The 17,298-nt window shown below is 35.2% G+C and overlaps 2 protein-coding genes across 4 annotated transcripts in view; both read left to right on the forward strand.

Annotated features, from left to right (window-relative positions):
• Positions 1-216: 216 nt before the first annotated feature.
• On the forward strand, positions 217-12,532 carry mgarpb (mitochondria localized glutamic acid rich protein b). Of its 2 annotated transcripts, none has more exons than XM_077205132.1 (6): positions 217-366; positions 4,537-4,640; positions 4,739-4,811; positions 7,052-7,318; positions 11,532-12,227; positions 12,379-12,532. In XM_077205132.1, the coding sequence occupies exons 1-6, from the start codon at positions 225-227 to the stop codon at positions 12,420-12,422; spliced, it is 1,326 nt and encodes a 441-aa protein (XP_077061247.1). In that variant the 5' UTR covers positions 217-224; the 3' UTR covers positions 12,423-12,532. The 2 variants fall into 2 exon arrangements, with proteins under 2 accessions (XP_077061247.1, XP_077061248.1); XM_077205133.1 differs by having other exon boundaries at positions 7,055-7,318.
• Positions 12,533-14,967: 2,435 nt separating this feature from the next.
• The window catches only part of elf2b (E74-like factor 2b (ets domain transcription factor)), a 38,184-nt gene continuing 35,853 nt past the window's right edge, over positions 14,968-17,298 (forward strand). Inside the window, exon 1 of one of the 2 annotated variants that reach the window (XM_077205101.1) lies at positions 14,968-15,287. The gene's annotated coding sequence lies outside the window, so the exon portion shown is untranslated. The remainder of the gene's footprint in view (positions 15,288-17,298) is intronic. The other variant, XM_077205105.1, reaches the window with a different exon arrangement.

The raw sequence follows: 17,298 nt of genomic DNA on the forward strand, positions 1-17,298 counted from the left end.
TGTAAAATAACAATAATATTCAACAGAGAAGTAGGCCAACACAAATTAAACATTCATTTTATTTTATAGTTAAAAAATTATATAATGCAATGCAATCAGTAGTTTATTAAGTTTTTGTTAATTCTATATTAAGCCAGTGTTTATCCAATAATAAGTATTCCTGGACCACGTGCACATTATGCATGACGTGAAACAGAAGGAGGTGACAGTGGGGGTTTAAAAGGATGAGAGACAGGCTTGTGGAGAGTAAATCTGTCAGTAACTCAGATTCTAGGTTCACAGCAGGAATAATGATGTTCTGCAGAGCGGCTTGGCAAAGACTTACACCTGTGGCACGCAAATCCCTCACTCCTTTATTCAGCAATGGTAAGAAAACATCCTTTTACAATGTATACATCATTCAGTCCATATCGAATGAATTTCACCAGCCTACACTTCACAATCTAAAAGAGAGTTGTTACAAAATATGCATAAACTATAAAATATGAAGTTGACAATTTGAAAAAAGTCATCGTATATACCTTTTAAGTGTGTGTGTGTGTGTGTGTGTGTGTGTGTGTGTGTGTGTGTGTGTGTGTGTGTGTGTGTGTGTGTGTGTGTGTGTGTGTGTGTGTGTGTGTGTGTGTGTGTGTGTGTGTGTGTGTGTGTGTGTGTGTGTGTGTGTGTGTGTGTGGTTTACGACTTTTACCCCAATCCCAGAACATTGAGTTCTGATGTTTGTGTTATATAACAAATGAGATATAGCCTACTCCTCAAATTCAAGTATGCCTAAAATATTGAAAATACAACTTTATATCTGTTTATAGGGATTTCATAAATCATATCAAAATATGACTTCCTTCATGTAAGCTGAACAATTCATCACATTTTCAGTAAACTAGAAATACTTCTTTTGTCATGAGTGTTTTATGTAGGCTAATGAAATATTCAGAGGTTTTATATGTTTATTGTAGTGTTTTTTTTTCTTTCTTTGACAATGTTTAGAATATTATTTGTTCTGTTGTATTTATTTTTTTATGATTTTTATTGTAATGCAAGGTTTTATATGGTATTATTAATATTTAGGCTATTGCACATATTTACATAATGATTTGTAAGAACGTGGGAATGAAAATATTATTTGTGCAGCACCCTGCATTCCAAAGGAAATCAACCCGGTAAAACTGAAACTCCCATTTTAATTGCTGCTTTAATTGCTGCTTTCTTTATTAAACACTTTCAATGAAATTGCAGATGAAGAAATATGAGTTGAGATAAGGATAGATATTGTTGTGATAAATGAAATGTTATGCTTTTTTTTTTTTTACATTGAGTTCAAGACTTTTTGTAATGGACAATGTTTCATTTCAAAATGTTTGAGTTTGTTTTAAATGCAGAGTTTTCCATAACAGATAACAGCGACATAAACCCTTTCCTGCTCCAGTGCATCTGTGGGAAATCGCTGGGATTGATCTGTTTAAATTTAATTTCCTGTCGAAGGATTCACTCAGTTTGAACTGCATGCACATTCATTATTGTTTTAAAATATGAAGATCTTCTGGGCACTTTAACTTTGAGGGCTAATGCTGACTCAGCATTTTGTGCATGATGTAACTTTTGTATTCACAAAATCTGTTCAGGCATTTCCTAAAACCACCCAAATATTTGAAGAGGGCCCTATGCAGGGCTCTCTGCCGACATGAATTTGCCTAGTGTTCTGCAAATTGCCTGCCGTCTCCACCCCAATGGGTTTAAATTTATGTCAGTGTTTATGTATACAGCTTTCACTGTTTTCAGAGAGCATGACTCTGCACACATTGTCCTGGACACCTGCTGATGGTCTACCGTCACCATAACAGTGTGTTGACGCAGCCGTAAATGAGATTAAATAAATGAGGCACAGGCCACCTTGGTGCAGACAGTTACCTTATTATTGCAGTCGTTCATGCTTCGTTCTATTGGATATTACTTAATGGAACTATTTAAAGTCCAGATTTTGGATCTGGATTTTGTGACACTAGTTTTGCACAGACACTGCATGTCCGGTGCATGTGCTCCCGTGGGATTAAATGTTGCTCTAGAGAGGCTAGGAGGGGCGGTTTTACAGTGGGACATTGTGTTCCCTTCTGCTGCTTCACTGCAGCTACACAGAGGATGTGTGTTTGCTAAATGAATGCACAGACACAAAAGCCTGACAAGGCATGCTTGCTGTATCAGGTTTGCCTGGTTCCCTGTAACTTTGCAAGCTACTTAAAATTTCCACTCATCAAACTCATCCACTGAAGTTGATTAGTGACGTAAACAGTGCATCAGTGTCCGCCGCCCTATTTAGCAGCGCCGGTTCCAGAAGTATTTTTTTTCGTTCATTTTTCCCATATGGATTTTTAAAAAAAAACCAAGACAATCAGCTACACAGTTAATCACAACACCACAAACTTTGATTTGAAGCAAAAAAGTTTTTGTAATCGGACAAAAAGACAAAGGTACAAGACTAAAAGGGATAGTTCACCCAAAAAAGGAAAATTCTGTCAGTATTTACTCACCCTCATGTTGTTCCAACTAGAGGATGGATACCCGACCCGAACCCGACGGGACCCGTCTGTTCGGACAGATATTTAGAAATTATGTTCGGGTCGGGCTCGGTCACATCAGCGCGATATGGCATTGAACATTTTAAATTTAAAACAGCTTATTATGTTGGTAGCCAATGTGCCTGATGCTTTCACGTGATGCAAACGTTCGTTTTTGTGATTAAAATACATGTAAAATATTACCATAACATCTGTCTTCCTGTGTGCGGAAATTTGTTTATGTAGCCGTGACAACGAAACGCGTGCATGCGCGCCTGTGTTAAGTGCGCTTGTTTCTCCGAGCGAGCTGATGCACTCATCATGCTGACATTTCCGAATGTCTTCCTACAGTTGCTTAATAAAAGCAGGCTTTCCACACAAACAAACGCACATGTGTCATTAGTATGAGAAAAAAAATGGGATTTTAACTGTCGGTCTCGGGTCGGGCTCGGACATAAATATCTTTATGCCTGTCGGGCTCGGGTCGGGTTCGGTTACTGCACTCCGCACTCTAGTTCCAACCCCGTAAGACATTTGTTCATCTTCGGAACACGAATTAAGATATTTTGGATGAAATCTGAGAGCTGGATCACTCCTCCATACTAGTCCATAGGCTTCTTCAGGGATTGAACTTGCCGGCCTCGAAAACTTAAAGACATCGTTAAAATAGTCCAAGTGACTACAGTGGCTCAAGCTTAAGTTTATCAAACGACGAGAACACTTTTTGTGCGCAAAAACCCCCCCAAAATAACGATTTTATTTCAACTATTCATTTCCTTCTCTCTGGGCCTCGAGTCAGGTTACTAGTTTAACAGCGTACGATCCGTTGTTATGCGTCACACACATCACACACATGACCAGCGTCGGCCAATAGTGAGCTTACGTGTGACGTAGCTCTACGCAATCACACTAGTTTAACTGACTAGAGGCCCAAACTGAAGGAAATGAATAGTTGAAATAAAGTCATTATGTTTGTTTTTGCGCACAAAAAGTATTCTCGTCGCTTGATAAACTTAAGATTGAGCCACTGTAGTCACTTGGACTATTTTAACGATGTCTTTAATAACTTTTAGGGGCCGTCAAGTTTCAATCCCTGAAGAAGCCTATGGACTAGTATGGAGGAGTGATCCAGCTCTCAGATTTCATCAAAAATATCTTAATTCGTGTTCCGAAGATGAACGAAGGTCTTACATGGTTGGAACAACATGAGGGTGAGTAAATACTGACAGAATTTTCATTTTTGGGTGAACTAACCCTTTAACTTCATAAGGGCAACATGGCTAATGTAGTACGTCCAGATTACATTCATACTACACAGATTTATACAGTAATGCACTTTTCTTAGCAGTTGTAAAAATTATTCAAAATAAATATTAAGAGAGTATGTGATATTGAGATGCAGGCATTAACCCAAATACGTAATTCAGTGCTTCAAAGTCGGTCCCAACTTCTGGTTCACGTTGACTTTAAATAAATTTAAAAAAAAGCTGCAATAATGCGGGCTGAGACAAATATCATGGATATAGCTCGACCTCATTGCTCACAGTTGGTCTCTCTTAAAGTTATCATTCAAAATCAATTTTCCTATGAAGAAAAGGAAAATTAGTTTTTACTTTCAGAACCGTACTGTTGCACTCTTTTGTTCCACAAATGATTGAAATGACATCACAACTGAGGGACAGTACAAATTGTTGAACAATTTATGTTACATTTTTACATAATATATTGAAATGGTTTGATACTCAATCCCCAGTTTGTTTGTTTTTTTCAGGAAAAAATACTGCAAAGTTTTGATCATGTTGATAATTTAGAGGCTAGAAATATAATACAGTAGGCTTTCTTGGGGTAATAATAAAACATTGTAGTGGATTTTCATATTTTAAAATTTGATTGATGGATGGTGAAGGAAAACAGACTCAGCTATAGCCTCAAAAATTCTTCATACGTTTGTATGTACTGACACATTTCTCCCTTTATCTTTCAATAGCTGTATCCCCTATACGACAGATGTCCTTTGGGCTACCTGCGTCCGGGACAAACATGGCTTACATGGTGATTGGTGGAAGCTCACTTACTGCTGCTCTTGTCTATGTGTGTATTTTTACTTCTTTTTTAGAAAACTTTGGAAGCGTTAATAATAATAATAATAGCATCCATTTATTCTTTTTCACCCCCTTTTCCTCCTACAGGCTTATAAGACAATTAACTCTGACAGTGCAAGATATAATGAAAGAATCGCTCAACTCGAGGCCAGACAAAAAAGTAAGATTTTATTTTATTTTGCTGTAGTGGTTTTGATGTTGCTGATGAATACCTGTTTTCAGTTTGGCTGTTAGTTAATCTTTCATCATCAGTAAAGCGGAATAATTTACATAGACAGCTGGGATTAGATTCCCATTCAGAGTTCTTTATTCCTGGCTTCATTGAATTGATGGGTGCTGCGAGTCAGGCCTGTTCTGGTGTGTGTGTGTGTGTTTCTGCAGTTCCTCAGGCGTGATCCTCTTTCTGCAGTTACTCAGCAGCCACTAAGCTATAGATACATTTAGAGCAGCTTTCACTTGTTTACTTCTCTTGCTTGCGTGCTGTTAACCACCTTACTTTTTCTTCTCCCTTTAGGTGAGGAAGGTGAGTATAAATTTAGCCCGTCTAAGCATGTCTGTTTTTTTTTTTGTTTGTTTTTTTAAATGCACTCAGTCAGTAGTCAATAACAACTTTTCTATACATTTTGGTCTGTCTTTTACTTTTTTTAACTTCACAAGCACTTTTCCAAAATTAGTTGCAAAACTTTTTTTGGCATTTGCAAACAGTTTAGGTTAAGGCACTTCAAAGTAAATATGATTGATGACACTTAGTAAAGTGAACTTAGAGCTTAGTAAAATGCTTTTATATTCTCATATCCATTTGGGGTCAATACATGTTTACTTTTATTAAGCAAAGATGCAAAAAATTGATCAAAAGTGACACGGAAGACGTAACAAATAGCCATAACAAATAATTTCTATTTCAAATAAATTATGTTTGTTTTTTTGTTTTTTTTACTTTCTGTTCATCAAGACTCCTGGAAAATTTCTGAAGGATTGTGTTACACTGAAGAATAATAAATGATGAAAATTCAGCTTTGTCTAAATTTTATTTTAAAATATATTAAAATAGAAAACAATAATTTTAAATTGTAAAAATATTTCACAATAGCACTATATTTAATATACAATACTCTTTTTTTTTTTTTTTTTTTTTTTTATAAACGCAGCCTTGGTGAGCTTAAAAGACTTTTTTTCAGAAACATTAAATATCAATTATTGACCCCAAACTTTCGAATGGTAATATGTTCAACATATATCCTAAAATTGGTTTAATGATATCACTTATAATAACCGTTTAAGGAATAGTTCACCCAAAATGTTATTCCAAGCGCATATAATTTGATATTCTTACTTGAATAAATATAATATAATGATATTGCTAATTTTATATAAATATTAAGCTTTATATTAATTAATATTAATATTATATTACTTTTTTTTGGTCACATTGTATGTCTTCTGAAACAATTGAAATAGAGCGCATTAGTTGTATACTACTTTTGCCATCCCTTTATGGTACTTCTATATCCTTCATGGAGCTTGAAAGTTCCATTTCCCATTTATTGCAATTGCATGGAAAAGAGTGACCACCACTGTCTTCATACTTTCTTCCTCTTTTTGGTCTATGGAAGAAAGAAAATAAATAATGCAAAATGTACATTTTTGTGTGAACCAATCCTTTAACTATCTTGGACATTTATTGGTTTGATGTTTGCTTGGTGATAGGCCTCTATTATCTTGAGCCAATCAAGCATCCATGCAGGTTCTTCATAATCAAATCTGTACTATTCTGAGGTATTTGGCAAGTATGGTTCACTTTAAGCTCCCAATAAAGTTTCTAATGCTAACTCTAAGAGCTTAGACTCAAAGTCGCTTGAGTCTGCTGCTAATCTGAATGAATGGTTTCCGCTATCTATCTGTGCATCGTCCTGTTCTCATAATCTCTAAAGTTGTTCTATTAAGGATAGTTCACCAAAATTGAAAATTCTGTCATTATTTACTCGCCTTCTGCTAAACACAAAAGAAGATATTTTGAAGAATATTGGTAACCAAACAGTTGATGGAACCTATTGACTTCCATAGTATGGAAAAATAAATAATACTATTGAAGTCAATGGGGCCCATCAACTGTTTGGTCACTGACATTCTTCAAAATATCATCTTTTGGGTTTCACCATGAAGAAAGAAATTCATACAGGTTTGTAACAACTTGAGGGTGAGTAAATGATGACAGAATTTTCATTTTTGGGTGAACTATCCATTTAATGACAGATGGAATGAATGAGAAATCTTTTGATCTTTTCGTTTAGTATAAGAACACTTTTGCTAAGTCTGCTTGATCTTTTTAATCATACTTGATCGTGGATTTTCTTTGGATCATTTTGCCTTTTCTTAAAGTCCTGCTTAATGTATTCCAAGTAGGAGCAGTGGCCACCTTGGCCTCAGTAGCAGAAGCAGCTGAGATTGTGGAAACCGCAGTAGCTGAAAACACCACTGAAAACGAACTCGTCGTAGAGGTGGTTGATGCGGAGGCTGAAGAGATCCCAGAACATGTGGATACAGCAATGGAGGTTGAGGCAGAAACTGCCATTGCACAGGCAGTAGCAGCTGAGGCCGAGGAACCTACGGCACCTGTGGTTGAGGATGTTGCCGCTGAGGCTTCGGTTCCTATTGCCGAGGCTACTGGTGAGGCGTCTTCTGTTGAGGAAGCAGCCTGAATATGAGCAGTCTAGATGTGAACCCCGATGTGAATCTTCCCAACCCCACTTGGAACGCTCCGTTAAGTTGTAGAGACTCCCTCTGTTGTGCTCCTTTTATCCGATTGACTGTGTCCTCTGAGCAAAAAAAAGTGTCCTTTTTCAACTTGTGAATTCTAGAGGGTTCTAATCCCACATTGACTGTGAGGAGGAGAGGTTGAGGCTGTACAAAAACAAGTGTTGAAGATAAAAAAAATAAATGCATGGCAATTTACTTAAATTGCAAGTGGCCTTTTTATTATTCCAGTCTGTTTTGACACTTAGAAAAAATATATAAATATATATATATATATATAACGTCTGTGTTTTTTTAACCTCTCCTCCTTCACGACCAGTGGTTGTGCCTGCAGCATATAGCATGCTAGAATACTTGTTGCCATGCATGACATACCCTCACTCATGCGTGTGCAGGGAGACATTTGTCTTAAATAACTCATATCCTCAAAGTTGTTGTTTTTTTGACAACAAGAACACGCAAAAATTTTATGGACACTTGCCAGGGTTGTGATTCATTCAGAACTGAATTCCAGTCCAGTTGCTAGTTTTGAATTGAGTAAAATATACATACACATACTTGCAGTGTATACTGTATGTATGTGTATATATTACATGTGTATTTACACACACTTAATTTCCCAGAATACCTTTACCGACTTTCTGTGGGGCGTGGCCAATTTTTAAATCTGTCTGACCTACTTTGAAGTCGTTTTATACATGCATTCCAAACCACCATGGCCTTATAAGCAATTCGGTCTTCAAGGGAGATTTATTTTTTTATTTTTTTATGTTTTATCATTGTTTTTCCACATGTGAATACTGACTTCTCTCAGCTTTTGGGATGGAGGCAAACCCCTGTGCCTATTACCAAACAGTTAATCATCTCTGTGAATATCTCTTAACCCTCTGGTGCTTCTCACATGGTGGTCAAAAATGAAATGAATGTACTATATTTCAGTTCAGTAAAAAATTTTTTTGCTACTATTTTGTATTTTTTGTGGATTTTATGGTACTAAATTATGTTTATGCACTTTTTGAGAATAGACCTGAAAATGAAATTTCCAATTTAAACCATCACAAATCTTAAATTTTTTGAAGCACAGACTTAAGTTTGGTCTCTTTTTAAAGTAGACAGAAGTGAAAAAGTAAAAAAAAAAAAAAAAAAAGTAAACTTAAAGTTATAAATGTTTAAGTTTATTGTTAGGAAAATTTGAATTTTGAAAACTAATTTTAAATTTTCGAAAACATGTTTTACTCTAAAACTGTGAGAAAATGAATGCCGTAAATCTAAACAATTTGTGTTCATAATTTGAGGTTGATATCTCGAAAAATTATCTTTCAGTAAGGTTTTGTTTGGGTGCAGTACCAAACACTTCTACTGAATAAAACTAATTTCCCATTATTTTCCAATGTGGTCATTTTTGTATTCTGTGAGGAATACAAATGTGACTACTTCTTTTTAATCTCAGGACAATTTAATCTTTTTGAATCGTGTGTGTGTGTCCGTGTCCAAAACATTACCACATTTCTACCATTCCGATGCAGTAAAAAAAAAAACGAACGTAACATTTTTCGGTCAATGACTGAAGAGCACCAGATGGTTAAAATGTGAAATATCATAAGAAAACATTGTTCTAGTGTCACTTACACGTCATAATTCTTGACACTAGAGACATTTGCTCTTACGCGCAATGCTGTTTTTGGAATTTCGACCAATTCAGAATTTATGTTCATTGTACTTTTAAAAACTGACACAATATCAATTCCCTAAATAAAGTGCTTGAAAAATATGATTTTTTTTTGGAATCTGAATTCAGTGCCATTATTACATGCATTTGTTTTTATCCCTTTACATCATGAACTGTAATTTAAAAGAAAAATAATGAACAAATCATAATACTTTTTTTCTATGCTGTACGTGTATTTACATTATATTTTGTATTTCTTTATGTTGTGTCCATTAGTAGAATAGCTCATATTGTGTTTTCAATCAGGTTGCTCTGCTTATAGTTTAGATCATCTGCTTTCAATTTTTTAACAATCCTATAAATACAGATTAAACCCCACTTCATTCATGTTGGCAAATGCATCCCAATTGTGCCTCCTTAAGTCTACTGTTGTTTACATACTTGACACAAATGTTGATTCTAATGACTTTATTCGAAAACGCTATACGCATCTCTTACATTTAATCTGGGTAAATCTCTCTTATGGGTGTTGATTATTTAATCATCTTAGAGATTTATGCCACTTAGGGTGTTTTAAGGAGATTTCCTACCACCTTTAAATCCAGCTTTGAAGATTTCAAAATCTTTCCATTTCATGTCCTACAGTTTTTGTGCTCTTCAGAAAAAAGTACTCGGCTGCCCCCTGCTGCTCTTGGTCAAACTATACTGTAGAAATATTGTACAGACACCCATCGCAAGCAAATTTCAAGGACTTGAAAATGAGGACATATTAAATATAATTTATAAATCTTAAAATAAATCTTTAAAGGTGCAATGTGTAATATTTCTGAGGATCTATTGACAGAAATGCAAAATAGGATCCATAACTATGTTTTCAGTGGTGTATAAAGACCTTGCATAATGAACCGTTATGTTTTTATTACCTTAGAATGAGACATTTATATCTCCATAACCACGGGCACATTGTGTCGTCATGTTTCTACCTTAGCCGACAGCGAACAAACAGCGCTACAGAGAGCATTTCGTCACTACCTTGAAAAATACGTTTTCTGGTGTATAAAGACCTTACTTAATGAACCGTTATATTTGTATTACATTAGAATGAGCAGTTTCTATCTACATACACCACGGATCCCCTTACATTGAAATGCGCCGACATGTTTTATACAGTAGCCCTAAAAGGACAAACGCGTGTCGTTACTATGTTGCTCTTCGTGCAATTGGGAAGCAAGATTAGTTCAGCGAATAAAACACTGACACAATGATGAACAAGTAACAATAATATTCGCAATAACATATAGTTTTACTGAATAATTAAGTAAACATAATTTCTTAACTTTTCATTGTAAAGAAACCTCATTGCTGAACTGGCTACTCTCTGCTGTCTCAGACGATGACATATTTTCTTGTCGACCACCGTAACTTTTGTTGGTTACAATTCGTAACCTCACCACTAGATGCCGCTAAAAATCACACATTGCACCTTTAAATACATGTTTCCATCTAAATGCAAGACTCTGAGAAACGGAAGATCTAATGAGCTTAGCATGTGTGGGAAGAATATGACCTCACTTGTAATGTTTTCCATGTTATTTTACTGTAATATAATCTAAAAATACCTCCATAAACTAATGTTATTGTGGGATTTTTTATGTTTCATTTGGAACAAAGTTGCAGAAATAACATACAAGCCTTCAGAAGTCATTAAAAGTATAACTCCTATCTTGAATCAACCAACAAATTGAAAAAAAGCATCAACAATATTGTTTAAATACTTTTGGCTCCATGACAAATTGCTTATGTTCCTCCTTTGTAAGTCACTCTGGATAAAAGTGTCCACTGAATGCATAAATGTAAATCAGAGCTATTTTAGAATTATCGATTATATGGATTTTGTAAATACTTGAATTTGATTTCATTTTTATATTTTCTGTTTCTGTTTTAATTTTAGTTAAAGCTTTAATTTTGTTTTGTGCTTTTATTATGTTTATTATACTTGTTATAATATGTCTATTTTTTATTAGGTTTTAGTTTATTTAGTTTTAGTTTTTTTTCTTTTTTTGATGCTTCAACTTAAACTAAATGAAAATGAGAAATGTTCCTTTGGAAACGTTTATTATGTATATTATATATATATATATTTACACACACACACACACACACACACACACACACACACACACACACACACACACACACACACACACACACACACACACACACACAAAATATTCAGTAAATGTTTATTTTATTTCAAGTAATGACAATGTTTTATGGGTTTTTATGGTTTTAGTTTTAAAAGATAAGCCTGACGTATATTCCAAAGGATTCTTCAGAATTTCCCTCAAATTCAGAGAAAAATCAAATAGATAGAAAAAGCTAAAATAGATTCACCCATAATTCCTCCTCATTGCATATTCACCTATACATTTCTGTTATAAACTAATCTTGTTGCAGTTATCCAGATGTCTGATCTACGCAGCACTGTGAAAATCCTGGCTGGATCTACAGGGGAGATTGCAGCTGCTTCAGTTGGAGATCAGCACCTGGTGGCCACATTGAGGTTGGCTGAGGACAACAATTCTGTGGAGATCCTCAATGGGCTGGAGGCTGTTGAGGTCTCAGCAGAAGTGCCTGAGAAAGCTGAGGTTGTGGAGCCCATGATCGGTAGATCCGATCTGAAAACAGAAGGAGGAGAACTGGAGGAACTGCCTTCAGCGCTTCAAGAAGTAGAAGAAACTATTGAAGTGGGAGATGACCGTGTCGAGTCTGAGGCAGACAGCCCTGTTGTGGCTGAAATTACTGCTGAAAGCCCTGCTTCATCAGAGGAGGCCTCTGCTACAAAGATGGAGAGTATTTTGGAATGGGAAGAGTCATTGAGTCCTGAGGTGATGTTGTCAGAAGATGATACCATCTCTGGACCTGCAGAGGTGACGTCAGAGACGGTCAATGCAGTTGGTCAACAAATAGAGGAAGATAAAGCATTATGTCAAGAGCCAGCTGCCACAGAAATAGAACATTCAGACCTCACAGCGCCACCAACAGACCTGGAGGAAGCACTACAGGCCACAAAAGAGGCTGCAGGAGAAGTTGCAATGGAAATGATGCTGGATTCTGTGGAGGAAGCTAAACCGGTTAAGGCATCAGAGGAAGGTAATACAATTATATTACCTTAATGACTCTCTTTAGAACCGGTTTTTACCCAAACATGTATTCTGATGTAGCAATCCAGATTCCACATATACCTTTTTTAATTGGACATCAGTTTTGGGCATTCAGTCATCATGTACTTCTTTTTCCACAGCTGTTGAAAGTGGAAATGTTACGATGACCATGGCACAAGCCTGACGTGAATGTTGCAAAGAACCAGCGACACAGAAAGCAAGTGAAACCCTCAGAATCTGTAACATGGAATACATATGTTGAAGTTAAAGGAATAGTTCACTTAAAAATGACAGTTCTGTCATCATTTACTCACCCTCAAGTTGTTCCAAACCTGAATGAATTTCTCTCTTCTGCTGAACACAGAAGAAGATATTTTTTGAAGACTGCCGATAACCAGTTGATGGACCCCATTGACTTCCATAGTATTTTTGACCCATACTATGGAAGTCAATGGGATCCATCATCTGCCTGGTTACCGACATTCTTCCAAATATCTTCCTTTGTGTTCAGCAGAAGAAAGAAATTCATTCAGGTTTGGAACAACTTGAGGGTGAGTAAATGATGATCGAATTTTAATTTTTAAGTGAACTGTTCCTTTAACATGCAGTGCTGTAAAAATCATGAAAAAACATACTTGTTGGAACAACTTACAAATTACTTGTTGTATTATCCTAGAAAGTGTAGGTTGATATGGGGTAATACTGTATATCGGTGACCCCTCCAGATTATTTTTTTCTCTTGACTATGGATGGCTCCAAATTTCATCTTAACACATTTAGTAAATGGCTCTTCTTAATTTTGCCATTTCATCTGAATAACAATATTTGTGAGATTTAGTCAGTCAAAACAGTTTTGAAGTTATCTAATTTTGTGTCTCTGGAAATCTGTGACTCTGTGTGATTGTATTAAATAAAAAATCAAAACTTTTTTGTGTTTTTTTTGTTTGTTTTTTGTTAATGAGAGATTTGTGGACACAATCATGTTTTTAGATTTTTGGAGTAAAACAAATATTGTTTTAAAATGAAAAGATCAAATTGTTGATCTTTTTAATTTATTTAGTAATTTAATACTTGCTGTAATTAATTTGGGTTATTATTCAATAATTGCACATTTCAGTCATCTTCGCTATTCATTAAATCCTGTATGCTAATTAAGTTAATTAACTGAATTAAATTTAAATTCATGTTGCTATTATCTTCATTATCTTCAATTAAAATATGGTCAATTAAATATGTATATTAGTCATAGAATAAAGTTACCTTTCAAATTAATCTCTTTTATTCTTATTTGGTTATTCAATTATTGAACTAAACTGTCAAAACTATTTTAAATATAATAGTCGATTTAGTATTTTATAGTAATGACACTTTAAATAAAAATGTTGTTATAAAATAAATATGCTCAGTTCCTCCAGCTTACCTATTAGCAAATATATATTTTTAAAATACAATATATCATACAGATTTGCTTGTTCAATGAGTCTGAAATCATGTTTTCTTTTTCTTTTTTTCAGATAATCAGTGCTGTATTTGTCACATCCACACCCTTTCACTGCCAGAGGTTCTCATAAGCTTGTGTTGTTCCTCCTTTTGTTTCTCGAATCAATGTATTTTGGAAAACTGATTAAAACTCTTCAAATATTGACAGGTGTGATACAGTACTTCATCATTGTATAATTATTATAGATGCAGTTTTTATAAATATTAGACTTGTCTCTTACAAATAAAGGTCTATAGCTACCTGGTCTCTCTTTCAATCATTCACTGTACAGTGGTGAAAGAATGAAAAGAAAAACAAATACAGACATTCAATGATCAGACAATCATTAAACTGTCAAAACATCACTACTGGAAACATAACATTTTGAATTAAAAACTTTTTAAATAGACTATTATGTTTCTTTTCTGTATAGCTACACATAATGATATAAAACACCGTTGCCCACATAAAATATCTTCAAATGAATTATGTAGAATACCAATCAAATTTTGGTTTTGTCAGTATTAAGTTCAGAAGTCAAACAGCAGAGGGCGCTACATATTATATAGGTTATGTATTTTTAGTTGAAGACCATATGCAGGCGAGATATGAATGAAGTTGATAATTGGGTTCTCTAATTGAACTCAAACAAGACCAAGTTTATCTATATATTTTCTACAAGCTGCTTTAAACTGACGGCATATTGTCCCATACCCACAATGAACCCAACAAATTTAAGTTTTTACTCCTATGATGATTAAAGACTCGCCTATTAATTTTGCCTACAACCTCCCCTAGTAACATCTGCATTTTACCAGCTTCTGACAATCTGGGAAAATATGGAATGATTATATTATGAAGTATTTCACTATTGATTTATAATGTCAGTCAGTTCCTTTTTTAAATTCCCATTTACAGTGACTTTTACTTTCGTTTTCCGGTCCAAATATAGGCCTACATTTATTCAATAATAATTTTGGTTTGAGGGTATTATTACCATAAAAACGTTCCTGTTTTATTAGTTTATTTTTATTTTTTTCTAAAACATTTTAAAATAAGTAGCTGATTAATAAATAATAATAAGATAAAAAATAATAAATATATGCCTATATAATATAAAACAGACATTTGTCAAGACATTATGAAAAATGGGTGCAACATTGATATAGTCTCCGACTCTCTGACTATATTGATCATTTATGCATCTTTCTCCCTTTCGCTCCCTCTCTCTCTCCCTCTCTCTCGTTGTCATTCTACTACATCATGACTCTGACCTGGATCTTCTGTCTGCAAACGCAAACCCTCCATGTCCTCTCTGCTCGATCAGTGTAAGGGACTGATTTGACTTGGACTAGTAGGTCTTGTGTTAGAGGCCCGTCACAGTCAGTGTAGTTCAGTGAGTCTGTTTAGACCCGTGTATGTGGTGATCAGGTGTGTTAAAGCTTAGCCGCTAACGGCCACAGTGTGACGGGCTCTAACCCACCACAGCCACCAAACTCAGTTTCTTATACCTGTGTAAACCAAACAAGTTCAGAGAGTGGGTTTCATTTGGAAAATCAGCGTTTCAAGGTAAGAAATCTACTTTTACGCTGTCCATACGCCGAAGAAGCATTAGCAGGGACTATGCGGTTATATTAGCTTAGCTCTATGTAACGAATCTGTTGAGGCATATTACGATGCTAGTTAGTTTCGCTTTACAGTATAAAGAGTAACTCTGGCATGTGTACAAATGTTTTACCGATTATTTGTTTGAAAGTGCCTATATTTCTTCTGTTGTGAGCTCCTCTGTGTCGTATTTGCTGGCTGGCTAAGCTAAATGCTAGCAGAGAGTTGACAACTAACCATTTCTTAACGTTTCGCTTCGGTGTTCATATCTCTGGTTTCCTACTAAGATTAAGCTTTTTATGGAAGTAAAGTGTTTAAAAAAATAACCTTTTCAGCATTGAAATGTATCGCTGGTTTGGTAAGTTACTATTGCAATAATGTCAGATGATCAACTGTTCACAAGGTTTATGCTCGAAGGCTGTTTTTATTTCTTAAAGAGCAAACGAATAACAGTTACTATAAATTATGGGTTTCATTTGAAGGAAATACCACACACCAGTGTTATCTCAGTTCCTTACATGTTTATATTGTAACGCCCACTTATTTGGAGAGAGTACAGCAGGATCAGGGCTTTGTGTTAGTCACTGTTGTAAACACTGATTTAACACTCACTCTCATGGTAAATGTCAGGATTGTATTTGCTGGCATGTAACTGTTACAGTGAAATGCAAAACTCTGATAAGATCTCATATGAAATATTACTTTTTATTTGAAATTATGCCACAGACTTTTCTTCGTAGGTTTGATCGATTATCCTGGCAAGGTCACTGACCTTTACATTTGGACCAGGGACCCTATGGGGTCCAAAAGGGGTTTATAGGGGGTCCGTCCGTAGAAATGTTTTCAGAAAAGTGGAAAAAAAGAAAGTTAAATTTAAACAAATAAACATTAAATTAAAAGAAGTATACAATCTGAATTAAAACGAATGAATAAATAGCTATAACAGTATGACGAGAAGTGAAAATGCAATAATGTAATTAAATAGAAAAGAAAATACTTTTGAAAATAATATAGACATTTTTTTACAGTATAAATTGGGTCTTTATACAACAAACTATATGGATATCTTTTAAATTATTTAAGTTGGGGTTCCTTTGCACGAGGATAATCATATTTGTGGCATTTAAAAGATTGAAAACGCTTAATTTAGACTGCTGAGAGTGGAGGGAAGTGCTGAAGTCAACAACAGCGGACTTTGATCTACCTCAACGGTTGCTGAATTCAAGCGAAAAGGTCTTTGAAAGGAGCAGATTTCTTTGCCCCATTGGGAATTACATCTCCAACATGTGCTTCCTCTATAGCACAGTATGATGATACATTTTCTTAAAGCTAATGAAAGTTGGTAATTGAGACAAAAGAGCATGCAAGGACAGGTCAAAGATTGGGAAGGTTAATTCATATGAGGGTGGAGCGTAAAAGCATGTGTGTGTGTGCGATGGATTATGTCCTGTGCGCGGTCATTGCAGGGTTGCAGATTGAATCCCCTTGAGTAGGGTGAGTTTCTGTTTGTGCTTTCATTGAATTTAACTCTTTTGTTTTTTCCTGCTATAGAATCTGTTCCAGTAAACTGATTTGGACTTTATCATATGGGGATGTTTAAATGCAAATAGGCATAGCAGATGACATATTATGTTGTCATGGAAGCAACGTGAATAATAAACTCATGAATGTTAACTGAATTTGACTTTCTTCATGCAAAGAAATTAACTAGGGTAAACATCATGTGGATTTCATGTTGACTTAAAAATTAAGATGGCATCAAACTGGGTTTCCCTGCTTTTCCAGATGCTTGGAGATCAATAAGCTGGGTGTGGTTCAGTGCTCTTTGGAACCAGAATTATTTCATGTGAAGCCTTTGCTCGCTTGGAGTTGCCATTACATGGCATTGTTAGTCAGATAGTTTTAAAGCTGTACCATCGTGTTTCCATTTCTTAATTATTGATTTACCTGACTGATCTTCTCGTATCTATTCCCC

Source organism: Siphateles boraxobius, unplaced genomic scaffold, assembly GCF_051911475.1.
Source record: "Siphateles boraxobius isolate OS27281-9 unplaced genomic scaffold, OSU_SipBor_1 53, whole genome shotgun sequence".
Taxonomy (NCBI): domain Eukaryota; kingdom Metazoa; phylum Chordata; class Actinopteri; order Cypriniformes; family Leuciscidae; genus Siphateles; species Siphateles boraxobius.

Coding starts and splice junctions, on each gene's coding strand:
- mgarpb (XM_077205132.1), top strand. CDS start 225: ATGAGAGACAGGCTTGTGGAGAGTAAATCTGTCAGTAACTCAGATTCT. Junction 4,641..4,738: donor TTACTGCTGCTCTTGTCTAT/GTGTGTATTTTT, acceptor TTCCTCCTACAG/GCTTATAAGACAATTAACTC. Junction 12,228..12,378: donor GGTTAAGGCATCAGAGGAAG/GTAATACAATTA, acceptor CTTTTTCCACAG/CTGTTGAAAGTGGAAATGTT.